At 55.8% G+C, this 17,057-nt stretch overlaps 2 protein-coding genes across 7 annotated transcripts in view; both read left to right on the forward strand.

The window, feature by feature from the left end:
* Positions 1–17,057, forward strand: part of AGPAT3 (1-acylglycerol-3-phosphate O-acyltransferase 3) — a 98,414-nt gene that overhangs the window by 49,234 nt on the left and 32,123 nt on the right. Inside the window, exon 1 of one of the 6 annotated variants that reach the window (XM_070597474.1) lies at positions 4,316–4,416. The exons of the other annotated variants lie outside the window; for them this stretch is intronic. The gene's annotated coding sequence lies outside the window, so the exon portion shown is untranslated. Of the gene's footprint in view, positions 1–4,315; positions 4,417–17,057 lie in introns of those variants that run through there. 6 annotated transcript variants of the gene reach the window in all.
* LOC139079926 (keratin-associated protein 10-8-like) lies at positions 5,015–16,508 on the forward strand. Its single transcript, XM_070597711.1, has 4 exons — positions 5,015–5,021; positions 5,099–5,228; positions 13,959–14,839; positions 16,459–16,508. The coding sequence occupies exons 1-4, from the start codon at positions 5,015–5,017 to the stop codon at positions 16,506–16,508; spliced, it is 1,068 nt and encodes a 355-aa protein (XP_070453812.1).

Here is a 17,057-nt window from a genome sequence, read left to right on the forward strand (position 1 = left end):
CGTAGCGGGCATCACGACGTCCTCTCCCACTTCTAACGCTGAGCCAAATCTGGATAAACAGGCTGGTGAGATGACGTTCCCAGTGGGCTGGCGGCGTCTCGTTAGCCTAATAAATGCAGTGGGACTTTGGAGGGGGTGCGGCTCGGCTGCCTGGGACAACTGTGCTTGGCGAGTCCTGAGAGCCAGAGGTATAGAGCAGAGCCATAACTGCTGAGGCTCCTTTCCTTCTGGAAGCTCCGCCTCGTCACTGCTATTCTGTGGGTCTGGGCAGGACCCATTTTCTCGAGGTTTCTGATGTCAGGAATGGACATGTGTCTCTGGGGAAACCACGGGAAGAAGGGTAACGAACTGTGATTTACCAGCCAGCGTCTGAGGCTCGGAGCAGCTGGGACACAGCCCTGGCCCCTGGGAGCCGCTGGAGACAGAAGAAGCCAGGGTTCACCCCTTGGGGGTCTGGGGTAGGACTGGCCGCACCGGGGGCAGGGAAGAGCTCCGGGGCCAGCGTCAGCGCAACCTGGGTTCAGATCCTGGTTCTGGCTCTTTGGGATCTTGGGCAGCATCATTGGAGTTGGCGGGAGTGCCGACAGAGCAGAGCTGTGTGGTCTTTGAATGAGTAACTCCTGTGTATACCTGTCGCTTAGTGTGACCTTGGCGTGGCCTCTGTGGCCTCTCGTCTGTGTCTGGGCGTGGTCTCCCTGACCTCTCACCAGTGCATCTTGGCCTGCCTTTGTGGTTTTCTTAGTCTCCCCGTTGCCTCTGTGCTCTCTCACACCACAGTGTGAACCAGCCCTCCCAGCTGACTTACAGGTTGTCAGCACCCGATTCTGGGGTGTTTCCAGATGGGGTCCCCCTGGACGGCCGGGACAGGAGGGGTGAGGCTGGCAGAAGCTGGATCCTAGTTTCTGTGAGGGCCCAGGGTGAGGCAGGGGAAGGGTCAGAGCTCTGACCTGCACATATCTGGACTGCAGGTGAGCAGAGGGAACAGGGCAGGGGAGGGGGTGGCTCAGACGGCAGGAAGAGTGACAGAGGGAATGGGAGGGGCCAGGCCCCGGGCGCTCAGGCCTGCCAGCAGGCATGGACAGGGCTGGTCGCCGCTGTCCCCACCTGCCCTCCGCTAGAGGGGAATCGTATGTCTGTTCTGGAAGCTGGCTAGAGGCACGGCTCGCTGCGTGGCTCCTGCAGGTGCCACCGTGGACCCCGCGAGCACCGGCAGCTGCTGCACGCCCACATGGGTGGCCCACAAGGCCAGGCTTTCTCTCTTCCCCCAGCCTCAGGCACCCCTCCCAGAGGTCGTGCTTTAGCTCCCTCGTGGAGGTTCGCTCTCTGAGGTTCTACTGCATGTTTAAGTGGCGGTTGCTCCCTGTTTCCCAGGGCGGGAACTCGTGGGCTCAGCAGGTGCTGGGTGAAGGGGCGGCTGACTCTGCCTAGGGACTCCCTTCGCCGTGCACCTCACCGTCTCTGGGCAGACAACTTGGGGTACCCCACTGGATGGGGTGGGTGTCAGCGGGGCTAAGAATGAGAAGTTCTCTTTGAAACTACCTAATAATAACTGCTCACTTGCCGTTGCCTGCTTCCCCGCTGGCGGTCCGGCCGTGCTGCTGGCTAAGTGGGAGCCATTGCCTTCACCTGAGTTTCTCTCAGTTACACGTGTAACAAAGGGAGAGCAGAAATTTCATGAGGACGTTTATCTAGTCTAAAGAAGGTTTTGTCAAGTTTTTAAAACATCCCTTTTATGTTGCTGCTCTGAGGAAATCACCAGGAAATCCTATCAACTGATTCCCAGGTCTTCTCTTTTGATATTTTGGTATAAATCATTCATTTTCAGGTCCAGGGAAGTAATGCAGAGATATTATATTCCTGTGACATTTTCTTGTGCAATGCATTCAAATTAGTTTTGTTCTCCTTAACCTTAAAAAAGAGACGTGGAGAATGACAACCCCAAGAGTGACACAGAGGCCGGGGTGAAGTTGGCAGTGGGTGTGGCTCTCAGGCCAAGGAGGGTGAGGACCCCTGGTCGATGGGGCCTGAGCCCGGGCTGGCCGCACAGTGGCAGGCAGGACCCCAACTCGGGGGTGTCTCCACTCAACAGAAACACTACGGGAGGAGAATTTTGACAAAATCCCAATGTCAGCATTTCAAAATAAGTGAAACCAAGACTCTAAACATTCTAGGCTTGCTGCGTTTTACACGAATAATTAAAGAGCATAATAAGAAGCAGCAACCATCTCCACATTCCATGCAGTTAATGTAACCACAGACAGGGCCGAGGTTTTGTTTCGGTCCTGTCCCTAGCCTGGAGAGACATCGTGGGGACACCTTGTCATCTCTGTTGGCTGTCTCCTCCACGGCCAGAGGTTTGGGAACGATGGTGACATCATCATCAGAGATAACCGTTTTCAGCATTTGCCATGCCAGGCCTTTCTCTAGTTGCTGTCCCTGTGTAAACGCTGCCACCACCCATTGCCATGGGTACAGTTATTACTCGCATTTTGCAGTCGAGGAAACTGAGGCCCAGCCAGGAACTGGGGGCGGTGCTGGCACTGGACGCTAGTCGGATGGCCAAGGCTCACTGGGACCCTCTCCTCTGGGACTCTGTCTGTGATGTGCTGAAGACCCCAAAGTTCCACAGTCCAAAGCAAGGGCAAGAGCCTGGGCCGTATCAGCAGACCTGCGCCCTCGAGCCCGCCCGCGCTCAGCATCGAGAACCAGGAATGACACAGCCTGGAAATGATGCAGGTGCAGCCGACTGTTCCTCTGTTCTCTGTCCCCAACCCATCAGGAGCTCCGTGCTCAGGGACGATGCTAAGCCCCGGGAGCAGAGGGCAGGCCCTGTCACTGCTCCCAGGGGCCTAGAGGCCAGCAGAGAACGGGAGAAGGGAACCCAGCACAGCTGGGGAGCCATGGTGCTGTTGACAGGCCTGGAGGCAGCCCCAGGGGTCCAGTCTCCAGGACAAGGGCTCAGAGGGGCCTGCAGCAGTGTGGGGTATGCAGGAATCCCACAGGCCACCCAGCCTCCTGCCGAGGGGCCAGCCTGCCTCCCAGCCTGCAAACACAGCAGGACGCTGGGGACAAGGACAGGATGTGGGGTGAGTGTGAAAGGGCTGGAATTCGGAAGGCGGCTGTTGGGGGGCACAGTGGCAGCCGGGGGTGGGCCATGACCCGATTTCCACTTTGGACATGTTGTTCTGGCTGCACTGTGGAGGAGCAGGTTGGCACAGTGAAGTCCTGGGGGCTCCCGAAGACAAAGCCTTTCTGGCGGAGGGCAGAGCCAGCCCCGGCCTCAGGAAGTCCTCACAAATGCCTTTTTAAATGAGAACTGGCCTCGGGCAAAGGCCGACTCCAGGTGCTGCCTCCCACCGTCCAGTCAAGGGCCCCGGCCGCCCTTCCGAAGGCCTGAGAGCGATGCAAGGTGGGGCTGCACAACCTCGTAGGCCGGCGTCCCCACGGCTCGGGCACGCCGAGGCCCCCAGAGGTCTTAATGCTGCCTCTGCCCGACTTTGGGCCGCGGTCGTGTAGACGTGGAGCACTGCACAGCTCTCCGAGAAAGGAGAGTTTCTCCTTATTGTTTGTTAGAAAGGCCGAGGTCCGGATACAGCAGGGCACACGGCCTTGCCTCTCAGGCCTCCCCGTCACCAGGAGCGCTGTCACCTCTAGGAGAGCACGCACGGCTGCTTAGGAGGGGTCCTCCCGGGTCAGCAGCTTCTCGTGCTGCTTTGGGGATTAGGGAGGAGGAAAGCCTTAGCCAGCAGTGTGCTGCTCAGGGCAATCCTCCGAGGCCCCGTCAGGGGCCCAAGTGGAGGAGCAACGCCCGCCTGTCTCCTCGCAGCCTCTGGGCCAGAGGCCAGGGTATGGGCGACAGACAGATGCCTGTGGAAGGAGCCTTACAGTAACCATCCAGAGGGCCCAGGCCCAGCCGCCTCTGGGTCCCACGGGCACGTTGGCACACTGCAGACCCCCTGGGGAGCACAGGGGGCGGGGTCCAGTGTTTCCAGCCGTGGGGTCCTCCCACTGTGCAGGGCGCAGGTGGGGTGGGAGGGGCTGTGGCCAGGCGGGCGCAGGCGGCCTGGGCTGTCATCTGTTTGCAAGTAGGTCTTTTGTGTCACCTGCCGTGGGAGATGCACACAGCAATGACTGCCATTTTGTCCCAGTACGGCGTGATGCCCTGAAGGAGGATCCCTCAGCCAGAGGATCCAGCAGATGCTCTCGCAGGAAGACCTCTCTTCCTGTCCCTCTTGTGTTTGTTGAGGGCCTTCTGCACTGGGAGCAGGTTCTGGGCACGTTTGTCCCTTCATCGCTTTCTCTCGTTTCAGCTCTGTCATTGCAGATCTGACGGGGAGCCATGGGGAGCAGCCGACCTGTGCGTGTCTGCTCATCCACTGATCCAGTTATTCAAGGCCGTTTTCTGGAGAATGAGAGGTGTGCCTCTTCCCCACAGTTCTTCACTCGGGAACAAGGGGCCTGGCGTCGGGAACGTGGTGTCACATGTGTGGCCTCTGGAGCCCTTGTCCGTCCGGGTGGGGAGCCTGGGGAACCCTTGAGCAGGGACCTGGCCCCACATAGAGGATGTCTGTCCATCCCTCGGAGGCCTTTCCAGGGTCTTTCTGGCCCAGTGGACAAGCTTGGGCTGAGCCTCCCTAGCTCACCCTGTGACCCCGCCCCAGGCCATGCTGGTATCAGAGTTGTCGTGCTGTCGGGGTCTCCGTGGCTTCTGAAAGGTTGGGGGACGGATGTGCGCTCTGGGTCTGCAGGCCTGGGGTCAGGTGCAGGGGCCGCCTGCAGACCTGCATCCCGGCCGGCCGTGACGCCACCTGTTTACAGCCACGCCAGCAAAGCCGCTTATTGGATTAGCGGCGCCGGCAGAGCCCACAGCGGCCGAGGAGAGGCCACGTTTCGTGTGCTGCCCTCAGGGATTCCTGTCTTCCTGTGAGTCGCTCTCTGGGCCTCACTTGCAGGTCGGAAGGCACGTCCAGAGTGCGCGTGCCCCTCTCTTGTGGAGCAGGTGGTCTTAGCAGCCATGGCCCGTGAGACGTAGGTGGCGGGCCTGGGTAATCCCTCTTCCTCATCTTCTGGCGAAGGCTGACCCCACTTCCGCCTCCAGTCTCCTTTCCACTGACCTTCCGAAGCTCCGGGACAGGGGGTCCGAAGATGCTGGCCAGCTGCTCGGCCTGCCTCTTCTCAGGGGTGTGCGCCGCCCTGGTGGCTGTGGCTCTCGCCTATTACTTCTACTGGTGAGCGTGGCGGGCTGGGCTGGCCAGCCTGGGGAGGGGTTCCCGGGTCGGGGCTTGCTTCCCTCTGCTCTCCCCCTCCTGTTTTCCGCATGTCACAGACGTCCTGCCCCCAGGATGGGGACCCCGTGGTGGAGACGGAAGCACATTCCCATCTTCTGGTTACTTCCAGAGCGCAGCTGGGCTGACCCCGCCTCGCCAGGTCCTTTGGGGTTATCCTACCCTTCGGTGAAAATTTTTTTGTCTGAAATGTCCTGCAGAAGTTCAGAGTTTTAGCCCGTCAAGTAGCATATGGGTGGGGCTCGTACGTTCAGAGAAAGAGTAAAGCGGATGCTCGAGCGAGGCCGCCCCGCTGCTTCCCCATCGCTCTCTCCCTCTTAACTCACGTCTCCCGGGGTGGGGGTGGGGTTGCTGATTTACAGGGTGGTTCATAAATTAAGCAGAACACCCTGCTGCACCCATAAATGACGAGCTGGGTTATGGTGAATCAGCCACGACCCTTCCCGGCGGTTGTGACTGGAGCGCACACGCGTTCTTGCTGCGAACGTGGGAACCGGTGAGGTGTCATGGCCACACCAGCCTGGGCTTCCGGGGCTCGGCTCCAGCCCAACCCCATGGGAGGCTGCGACGGTAAATGGGCGTGTGTGCACTGAGCCCCAGTTCCCGTCTGTAGAATGGATGCCAATCTCTGCCCTGTCTCTGTGCGGTGACCTGTGCACACGGGGCCGACAGTGCTGGCACTGCAGGACAGAGCGGTCCAGGCGGGGTGGTGCCTGCGTGATGGCCGTGCTCTTGGGGTACCTGTGGAAGACCCAGAACCCTGGGTCTGCACTGACTTTATTTTCTAGAGCTGGATAATGGGGTCGCTTCCTGTGAAGAGACGTCGGCTGTCCCACAGGCTCTGGCTCTGGATTATTTTTGTTCCTCAGACGCGCCTGGACGGTTGGCAATTCTCTCTGGTCTGGAAGCTTCCTTTCCTGTCGACCCGATTAAGGCTGCTTCCCCTTCTGAAGAGACCGTGGCGTCGGGGCAGCAAGGCCGGCAGAGGCAGGGCTGGCCCGTCCTCCTCCGATTGGGTAGTCATTTACTTCTTAGAGTGAATTTACGCCCCAGAGGTATTTGCATTTTCGGCCTTATGTGAAAATGATTGGTAAGATTCACAAAGAGAATTACAAGGAACCCAAGCCTGGGTTTAGGGGAGGAATTAGCCCAGCTGAGGGGACGAGAGACTTCTGTCCTTTGCATAAGGAATTGCAGCCTCCGCGAGCATGGGGTAGGGGCTGGGGTTGGTAAGGGGGTTCCTCAGACCCCAGGAGCCCCCGCAGGAGGAGCGGCTACTTACCTGATCATAAACCTGGAGGTGCTTTGGGGAGTGAAGGGCCCCGCACAGGTGGGCAGCCCCACAGCCTACAGGTGGCTGCCGCGTGGGGCCACCCTCGAGCCCCTGGTGGAAGGAGGTGTGTGACATCGAGGGCTCACCCCCCTGGTCACCCATTACCCATGGCCGCCAAGGCAGCACCAGGAGAAGCGGCTTGGTGGGTTCCGAAGGCCGCCTCCGGCTGGTCCCGAGTGGGGCAGGGCAGCACTGGTCAGAGTTGGGCTTGACCGGGAAATGGACACTGTCGCGTGCCCACCCAGCAGACCTCCCCCCTCGCCAGGGGAGGTGCACGCGGGTTCTCTAGCCCGTCTGTCCTCCGACATTTCTGCTGCTAACACCCATCCCAGCCACTAAATAATCGCTTGATCCACAAACAGGGAGAGACTCTGTTCAGAGAACATTCTTGAAGCTTGTGACCTGGATGGAGGAGTCAGTCAGCCACACCTAGGTGGTTCTCATCCCTGACCTCAGAGCTGGGAGAAAATGTTGAGGTTTTGTTCTCTGGGTCTTTGGAACCATCTTTGCCCCAGCGAGTACAGGACTCGGGGCTGCCTTTTCAGCTACAGTCTCCCGGGTGACGGCGTGTCCCGCTCTGGGCTGGCTCTGGCTCAGAGCTGGCGTGGAGGAAGGCTCTCCTGTACAGCACGCCCCTCCTGCCCCCCGTGACCACTGACTGGGAGCCCGGCCCCCACGTGACAAAGCCCCGGCCCTCTTCTGCATTGGAAGGTGCTGGAGGGGAACCCTCTGTTCCTCTGAGGCTGCTCGCCTTTGCGAGTTTGGAAGCGCTCCAAAGAGAAGCCTCATGACCTCTGCTGGGCTGTTTTGAGCTGCAGAAAATATAAATCTTGGCTCCAAGGTGCTGGCAGGGACCCTCGTTCTTTCCTATGCCCTGCCCCATGGCATCTTCCTGCCACGCACGGGTGGCCACAACAGCTACAGCTGCCCACCCCTGACGTCACAGCATCCAGGAGAGGGGCCCTCTCCTCATCTGCTGTTCTCATGGGAGAGGATGCTTTCTGTAGAGGCTGCCTCTGGTGCCCAGGTGTGAACCCATTGCTAGCAAGGGGACTGGACATGGTCAGTGTGTGGTCTGGGAGGTAGATGTCCCCACCCCGTGAGGGCGGGTCTCTTTCTGAAGGGAAGTCTGGCAGAGCTACACGGTCACAGAAGGTGCCACACAGAGCCTCTGACCGGACGAGCGAGGGCGTGGGAGCACAGCCACGTCCCCTGCGGGTCTGCAGAGCTGCCACGTCAGGGCACAGTGGCTGGGCTGCACCTGTGCTTTGTTCAGTAAGCCCTGGCCCAGCCTTGGATGTTAGAGCCCAGGACCCGCCTAGGACACGGAAGAAACGTTGGTTCCAGCTCCCAGCTGTGCATCTGCCACCTCTCGCAGGTCGCCGTTGTTTTCATTCAGCAGTGTCACCAGTAAATGCTTTCAGACACTGCATTCATGAAGATTCATGACGTGCGCCCTGGACCATAAAATCTGAGCATGCTTCTTTAAACTGCTCAATAACGAGGTTAAAGTAACCTGCCGACCCACATACTGTTGGGCACCACCCGAGAGCCGATAAAATGCCCTCTGGCTGCGCCCGCCCGCCGCCAGGGAGAGGCGTGTGCCGTCGCTGCTGGAGCAGGGAGGCCGTCGGGGAGTTGAGGTGGTAGCCAGCCACCTTCTCTTTGGGGAGAAAGTAGGAAGAGCTGTGTTGCCCTCCTCTCGAATCTTAAATATTTACTAAGTTCATTGACCTTGTTGCTGAAGCTGTTCAGTACCTTGGCTTACGCATTCTCCTCATCCTCAAAGAAAAGAACTCCCGCCCCTGAGCGATGGCCTCATGTGAGAGAGACGTTTTCGCAGCTCGTCTACAGTGTGTGGAGATGTGTCGGGAGGCCCCAGCGGGAATCGCTCTTAAGCCACTGTCCTGCATACACACATGTGCACACGCGCACTCACACACACACACGCGCCCACACACCCCGCCTGTGTGTCAGGGGTGGTCAGTGCCGCCTGTCAAGGGCTCCCAGACCTGGTTTGTTGGTAAGTTTCCCCGTTTTCTTACTTAAAGTGTGGTCAGCCCACTGGACTGTTTTCAGAAAGACAAACTAGCACCAAAACCTGTATTTGAAATTACAGCAGTAGCTGTTTTCAATGTTAGTGATTTCTAACCAGGTTCAAGAACCGGATTCCAACTGTGCCCTTCAGGACAGCACATTGTGTGGATGTTAAGAGCTCGCTAACGCAGAACGCCTGGGGAGAGCGTCTGAGGGGTGAGACTGACAAGTGAGAGAGCCAGGCTTCCCCGAGTGTGCAGCGTGAGAGAGTAGCTGGTCGGACCGTGCTTGCCTGCAGAACTTCCCAGAGTACGCATCCATTGTCTCAATGGAGTGGGGCGCGCGGAATTTCCCAAACTAATGTGACTACGCAACCCTCTCATAGCAAGTCACTTCTTGGGATTAGCAGCTGAATTACGCAGTTTTATGATTGCTCAAAATGATTCAAATATCTGTTATTCGCAGAGAAAATAGCACGTTTGTTTGCCGGCCTGGGAGCCTGACCATCCTTTTCAATTTGGCCATTAAAGGATCTTTCAGACCTCGGTCTGTTTGTAAGGCAGGGAGGACTCTATCCCTTGAAGATTTTTCAGGAGTTTTCATGCATGCCCTTATTTAATGCTCAGAGCCAGCCCGTAGTACTGGGAGAAAAGTTTATCTTATTCTCATCTTTGAACAAGAAACTGGAACTCAAAATGATCACGTCATGTGCGGAGGCCGCAGGCGTGGGACAGGAGCCCGTTCCTGAGCCCGGGCCCGAGGCACTTGCTGCAGGCAGGCTCCTCCTCTGCTGGAGAGCTTGCCAGGGCGCCTGCGGCTGGCAGCGGACACGGGCATGTTGACTGAGTGGAAACCTTCTGCAGGTCATTTTTACTCGACTGAGTTACAAAAGGACCGGCTGTTCATCGTTAAAGATGATATCATTTCATAATCAATATTAACCCCTGCGCTAACATGTTTTTACACTTCTGTCACGATAAAAGTCGTAATGTGCAGTGGTTCAAAGGGAAGTCAGTTTCCCAGCTGCCTCCTGCTCACACCGCTGCCCGGCAAAGGAGCCCGCTGAGAGTGAGTCCTGGTCTCATTCTAGATAGTTTGCACATGCCCCTGTTTCTTGATTTATTAGTTTTATTCAGCTCCCCGACTGATATTTACTGAGCGTTTCCCATGTGCCCGGCACTGCTCTGGATTTCTGGTGGTCGGTGAACACGACAGACAACCCCTCACCCTCGCAAACAGTACTTGTGTGCAATGAGGGATTCAGGCAGCTGACGCGCCTGCTGCCTTCTCTCCAACTCTGCCGCCGAGTTTGGATATTTTATTGTTTTTAGTTATTTTACTGTTCCCTTAAAACCTTGATGTAGTTAAACTTCCACTTTTTCTTGCATCAACTTAGACAAAAATCTCCTGACCCCCATTATGTAAAATAATTGAGGCTTATGATGTTTATAGTCTGCTCTTTAATTATAAGTAAGTTCTCCATGCTTCTTTCATGGGTTGATTCTAAATATTGAAAGTCCAGAAACAGCATTCACAATAAAATTGTTAAAAATTAGTTGCTGCAGACACTACAGAGAAGGAACTAGAATGCTGAGGCGTTAACTCTTTGCTGCTGGAGGAGGAAGATTTAAGCTCTTCATTAAACCGATTGTGGGAAATCATGCCCCATGTTAACTGGATTTACATTTGGATCACAATTTCCTTGCATACCATTTTTTATTCCTTGAAAATCTTAATTGCTTTGCTTTTTATTTTTGAGAAAAGAAGCGTATTCTTTCTTCAATACCAAAATCTTCCAGCTCCTTAATCTTCTTCTTTGTTGAACAAATTCTGCATTCTTCCTGAGAGACTTCTGTTCTAATTTGGACCGGTTTCCTTCCAGGGCAATCTATAAAGCTGTTATCCAGGCGTTTCTCTCATTGCATAACTGGGCCATTTCTTCTTTTTCTTAAATCCCGTGTCTTCCTTTTCATTGGATTTTTCCTTCTTTTGCTCAGCTACGTCCTCAAGTAGTCTTCTTACAAAGGATGAGCGGAAGTTAAATTTTCTGAAGCCTGGCCTATCTTGAGACTGCCATAATTTGTGTTTTCATTCTTTTTCAGGGTCCTGAGAGAAAACAAAAGGTATTCGAACTGTGTAAAGTGAGGAGGATTTCGTTAATAAAGGGGCTGTTTACAAAGGTGTGGGCAGGAAGTAGGGAAAGTGATAGGAAAGTTAAAAACTTGAGTCAGAGCATTCTTGCTGAACATGTGCCTTATTTCAGCCACATTCTCACGGGGAAGGGAAGGGTCCTGGGGAAAGTAGGAGGAGTGTCATGGAATGAAAGTTTACTTTTCTTGGTCCCAGGGTCCAAACTCCGTGACACGTGTAGAGTGATCACACTTTGGATTGTGCTCAAGCATTGGATTCTAGAGAAAACCTGGTTGTGTTCCACTGCTGTTGTTCTGAAGGTCCCGGCCTGCAAGTGCATGTGAAATGGCAGCTGCTGGTGGCATCAGTGTTTCAGGACGTTCATGATGAAGCAAGGCGTTCGTAGCAGGAGGGCGTTGTTGTTTTCTTGTTCAGTCAGCAGGCCTGTTCTTTGTTACGATTCAGAAAAATCAGTGTCCCAGGAGTAGGGAGTTATGCAGGAGAGAAGAGCAATGATTCCGGGGTGCATTTTCCAAAGGGGACTGGGCAGAGTGGGTGCAAGTGTCCTTCTGTTAGAATGTTCCAGCAGTTCTGTGAGGTGTATGGGGAGGACTTGGAGTGTCTATGCAATTAGAAGGAATTAAAAATTAAAAGCAATTGAAAAAATTTAAATGTTGCAAAATCATTCCCAAGTCGTTGGCGTTTTTTAGATAAAAGCTGTCTTATTGTTGGAAGATTGATTGGAATGGTTGAACTTCCGGGCAGGTTCCGCCACATATCTGGAATCGGGGGGCCCTGTGTTGACCATTTAATTGAAAACACACGTGGAGCCAGCAAGTTCTAGTCTAACTTTTTAGTTTCATTTAATCTAAGAAACATCCCTAAAACTAGTGCAATGGATAAGCCACCTCTCTAGTGGTGGGGCCAACACGCCCAGCGTCCTGCGTTCCTCGCAGCCTTTGCCATCCTCTTTCTGGCTCCCTCCTTCACACCCTCCGCAGACAGGCCTTGAGGGCTTCCCCAAGAGGGCGGTTGCTTCTGAGCGTTGTCTCGTTGCTTGGTGTGGAATGCTTGCCCAGTAGAAAGGGCAGCTTTATCAGAAGGTGAGCCCCTAGAGGAGCAGCAGGCGGTATCAGACGTCGCCAGACTCGCTGGCAGAGAGCAGCGCATGCGGGGTGCCCCTCACGGGCCTGGGGGCGGTGCTGCTAAGCCGGGCCAGGTTCAGAAACGGTTAACTTACGCAGTGTTGTCCGTGAAATATTTCCATCGTTATCTGCTATCAATGACTCCTTAAAGCAGTTTTAACTTCAAAGATGACTTTTTGCTTTTAATACATTTATAATTATATAAGTGATAATTAGTCTGTGCCAAAACAGTTGAATGAAAAATAGAAAGGTACCCCAAAAGTTCCTACTGTTTCATGACCCAGAGACACTCCCGCGGCATATTGGTTCAGGTTTTTCCAGGGTGTGTGTGCGTGTCGCGTAACAGCAGGTGTAGGCACCTTTTCAGCCGCACTGTGGTGGACGCATTCTTCATGTTCGTCAGTCCTCGTCACGCTTGATTTCTGACGGCCAAAAGCACCCAGCAAGGTGGCTTTGCGCCTCGTGGCGCCCGTCTTTTGGTGTCACCCGCAGCACGCATGACTGTCTGGAGACAGTCACCTTCCCACTCGGCTCCTCGTTTCCTTAGGGCTCCCTAGCGCTGAACTCCGGGCTGAGGCCGCGACTTTTGAAGGACAGGAGCGGGCGTGCAGCTCGCCCTGCGGAAGAGGAGGCGTCCTGAGGGCGGCACTGCCCGGTGTTGTTCAGCCCGCGCCGGCAGGAGTCCGCGCTTCTGTTTTTTTTTTTGAGGAAGATTAGCCCTCAGCTAACTACTACCAGTCTTCCTCTTTTTGCTGAGGAAGCCTGGCCCTGAGCTAACATCCGTGCCCATCTTCCTCTACTTTATATGTGGGACACCTACCACAGCATGGTGTGCCAAGCGGTGCCATGTCCGCACCTGGGATCCGAACCAGCGAACCCCGGGCCACCGAGAAGCGGAACGTGCGAACTTAACCCCTGCGCCGCCAGGCTGGCCCCCGCCCTTCTGTTTTAAGGCTCCATCCTAGGAAAGTGATTCATGGAGCTTGAGCACTCTCGAGGCGTCTTCAGAGTTATGATGGCCTGTACCAGGGGCCATTCCGTGTGCTTGCAGTGCGACCTGGAAGCTTCTGGAACCCATGGGCTCCCATGGCCTCTGCTAATCCAGTTTGACGTGCAGGGCTTGTTGGGGTTGGTTTTTAGGGGGCAGAGACGTCGAGCCTCAAGCTGGTTGCTCGGCCCTCCGGAGAGAAGAGCCTGTGTTTGGCAACACTGTTACAAGGGGACATGGACACTCGTGTCCCACGGTCACCTCGGCCAGTTATTTCCAGAAGTAGAAAGGGATGCCGTGGCGAGAGGGCCAGTTTTAATGCCACATTTAGTGAAGGTGGGAGAATGTTTTTAGCAAGGTCAGAAGATAGTTTTATTTAAGTCCATCATGAGGAGACAACCAGATGGAAAGCTTGCTGTGGGTGATCATGCTGTGTGACTGCTTTCTCGCCATGCTCGATGTCCCCTGGGCTCGTGGCTCTGGGTGTGAATGGGGCTACGTCAACAGGCAGGGCCATCAGGAGGGGGCTGGCGGCACCGCCTGGGGGAGGGAGGGCCGGGCCTCGGCGTTTCCCGAGCTCCCCCAGATTTGTTCATTGTCCTGTCTCGCTCCTTCCTTCTGTGACCAGCTGCGACCTCAGTGCCAAGTAGCAACGTGTTTGCAGCACAGCAGTGCCCCAGGCCCTAACATGCCACCACTGGAAGAATGCATGTCCCCATCCCACTCCCGGGACTGGACACCCCAAGAGCTGCTCTCAGAGATGTGTAGGGAGGCCCCTCGCCCTGGCGGCCCACCCACTGGTGGCTATTTTACGCTCAGGAGGTGTGTGCTGTGTGGGCCTGGGGCTGCTCCCACCCTGTCCCTGTGTCCTGCCGCCTGAGTCCCACGATGTCACTCCCAGCTCAGGCCCTGGTTGCCTGAGTTTTTGAGTGGAGGAGAGAAAAAGATGGAGAAAAGGCCAGGGAAGGGGCCAGCCCCCTGCAGGTGCTCTGTGTCCCCGGCTGTCCCCTCACTGCCCTGCAGGTGCTGTGTGCCCCCAGCTGTCCCCTCACTGCCCTGCAGGTGCTGCAGGTCCCCAGCTGTCCCCTCACTGCCATGCAGGTGCTGCAGGTCCCCGGCTGTCCCCTCACTGCCCTACAGGTGCTGCAGGTCCCTAGCTGTCCCCTCACTGCCCTGCAGGTGCTGTGTGTCCCCGGCTGTCCCCTCACTGCCCTGCAGGTGCTATGGGCCCCCGGCTGTCCCCTCACTGCCCTGCAGGTGCTGTGTGTCCCCGGCTGTCCCCTCACTGCCCTGCAGGTGCTGTGTGCCCCCGGCTGTCCCCTCACTGCCCTGCAGGTGCTGTGTGCCCCCGGCTGTCCCCTCACTGCCCTGCAGGTGCTGTGTGCCCCTGGCTGTCCCCTCACTGCCCTCCAGGTGCTGTGTGCTCCCGGCTGTCCCCTCACTGCCCTGCAGGTGCTGTGTGTCCCTAGCTGTTCCCTCACTGCCCTGCAGGTGCTGTGTGCCCCCAGCTGTCCCCTCACTGCCCTGCAGGTGCTGTGTGTTCCTGGCTGTCCCCTCACTGCCCTGCAGGTGCTGTGTGTCCCCGGCTGTCCCCTCACTGCCCTGCAGGTGCTGCAGGTCCCCGGCTGTCCCCTCACTGCCCTGCAGGTGCTGCAGGTCCCTGGCTGTCCCCTCACTGCCCTGCAGGTGCTATGGGTCCTTGGCTGTCCCCTCACTGCTCTGCAGGTGCTATGGGTCCCCGGCTGTCCCCTCACTGCTCTGCAGGTGCTATGGGTCCCCGGCTGTCCCCTCACTGCCCTGCAGGTGCTATGGGTCCCTGGCTGTCCCCTCACTGCCCTGCAGGTGCTGTGTGCCCCCGGCTGTCCCCTCACTGCCCTGCAGGTGCTGTGTGTCCCCTGGCTGTCCCCTCATCCCCCTGCAGGTTTGCTGGGGCGGGGACGGGACAGAAGGTCAGTCAACCTGTTGCTGTGGGTTTTCTCTGAGTTTTTAGGGAAGGATGTGGGAAGAGGTCTGCTCTGATGGGGCTGTCTTCCCTAAGCTGCTGGCCTGTCCTCCGTAAGCAGGGTTGCATGAAAGGGTCACAGAAAGAGGTTGGTTCCCTAGGAAAGAATGAAAAGCAAGGCTTATTCCTCAACTGCAGCGGTGTTCTCTCGGGAGCGTCTCAGCACATTCTCTGGTCGTTCTCTTCCGAGATCTGGAGGTCTCCTGCCCACCAAGGACGTGCCCATTTCAGGAAGGTGGCTCAGGCATCGCGCAGCCCCGGGGACCCGTCCCCAGACGCCTGCTGCCATCCTGACCGCTGTGGAGTGGCATTGTTAGGGATAGACTGGAGAACACAACGGCTTTGGTGTAAACTTTTTGGGATTTGGGGAAAGCAGAAGAAAAGAGGAAGCGTGAGAAAGGGGTGAATTCACGTTCGAGGAAACAGAGTGAGCACGAATGTCAGCATGCCCTCCACGTGTCTGTCATCGTGTCTGCCCTTTGAGGAAGGAGTGGGGTGCTGGTCAGGACTCGCAGTGGGGGACCGCTTACAGACTCTCATCAGATCCACCGCAGTTTCCTATTTTCACTGGGAAAACTGATTTCAGAGTGAGAGAGGCTCTCATCGTAGCGGGAGGCAAAAAGGGAGTCGTTTCTGACCTCAGGCCCCTGCTTCTCCCCCACCCTGCAGGCCAGCTCTCCCCCTGTTGCAGCCAGAGCCCAAGCCCCTCCCCCTCCCTGAGCCCCCGAGGGGGCAGGGCAGCCTGCTGTGGGCTTTGTCTCACCCGGTGCGCTGGGGCTCCCTGAGGACAGTCTGCAGTTCACTTTCTACTCAACATTGTGTTTGTAGCTCTGATTGTTTTTAGAAACTATCCTCTACTTCACCTCAGATATTTGTGTATCTGAGATGCTCTGGATTTGTATTCAGCTGGGAAGTTCAAATGTGAGACAAACTGCCGAGTGACAGGTGGCTCTCCTTCTATATCTGGGGATGAGTCTGACCTTTTCCAGACCACGCCGGGATCAGGGGGCCACTGTGGGACCCTTGAAGTGACATGAGGGAGGAGGAGGACATGTGGGGGCTCTGAACAGAGCCGAGGATAGGTATTTGAAACCCATTTAGTTTATTCCATTTTGAATCCCTGCCTTTTCTAGAATCTATTTAATTTATTTTTTAGTTTTTATTCTTCTTTGCTGGGTAAGATTCACCCTGAGCTATATCTGTTGCCAATCTCCCTTCTCTCCCTTTTTCTCCCCTCCTGAAAGCCCCAGTACATAGTTGTATATCCTAGTTGTAAGTCCTTCTCGTCCTTCTGTGTGGTCCACTGCCACAGCATGGCAGCTGACAGGCAGGAACCGAACCCAGGCTGCCAAAGTGGAGCACACTGAACTGAGCTGGGCCACCAGGGCTGGCTCTAAGATCTGTTCTCTGAGTGAATCATGATGCCCCTTTAATAGCAAATGTAAGAACGCTTTTTTCCTTGTAAATGGCCTTTTTCCTCCTCTAAGGTTTGTGTTCTCACTATAGGAAACACTGTTCAATACCTATGCACTCTGTAGGTGGCTTTGTACGGGAGAAGCTCTCTCAGGACTCGCCCGCATCCCTGTAACGCCTGGCGGGGGAGGATGGATGGGGTCACCTGCAGGAGATGAGCCGCCACCGACAACCCAGGGGCCTCCCAGCCTCCCAGCCGTGTGGCTCCCCCGGGTCTCTGCTGCTCCAGCTGAGTGCCTCTTACTCGCGTCCCATCCCATGTCTGCCCCAGGGAACCGAGGCTCAGTCCCACCCCCCACAGGCTCCCATCTGGCCCGGATTTCCTGTTCGTTGGTTGTCCTGTGACCTCAGACCTCTGATGGGGCCAAAAGAAGTCATGAACTACAATGTGTCTGGCTTTATTCTTGTTGTGAGAGTGGGAGTGACAAGCTCTCTGCATTCCCGAAGGGAAACCAGAACTCCTATGTAACTTTTTAAATTGTGAAATATAATGTAGCTGTAGAAAAGTGCATTAACAACCAATTTATTGAATAATCATAGAGCAAACAATATATATAATTATATATAGAGAGAGAATAAATAGTATAAATGATTATAGAGAAACACTCCTCTGTTTCTCTAAGAGTGAAATGTCATTATTACAGCAGGCAGTTCATTGTCACAA

This window comes from Equus przewalskii, chromosome 27 (assembly GCF_037783145.1).
Source record: "Equus przewalskii isolate Varuska chromosome 27, EquPr2, whole genome shotgun sequence".
Classification (NCBI taxonomy): Eukaryota; Metazoa; Chordata; class Mammalia; order Perissodactyla; family Equidae; genus Equus; species Equus przewalskii.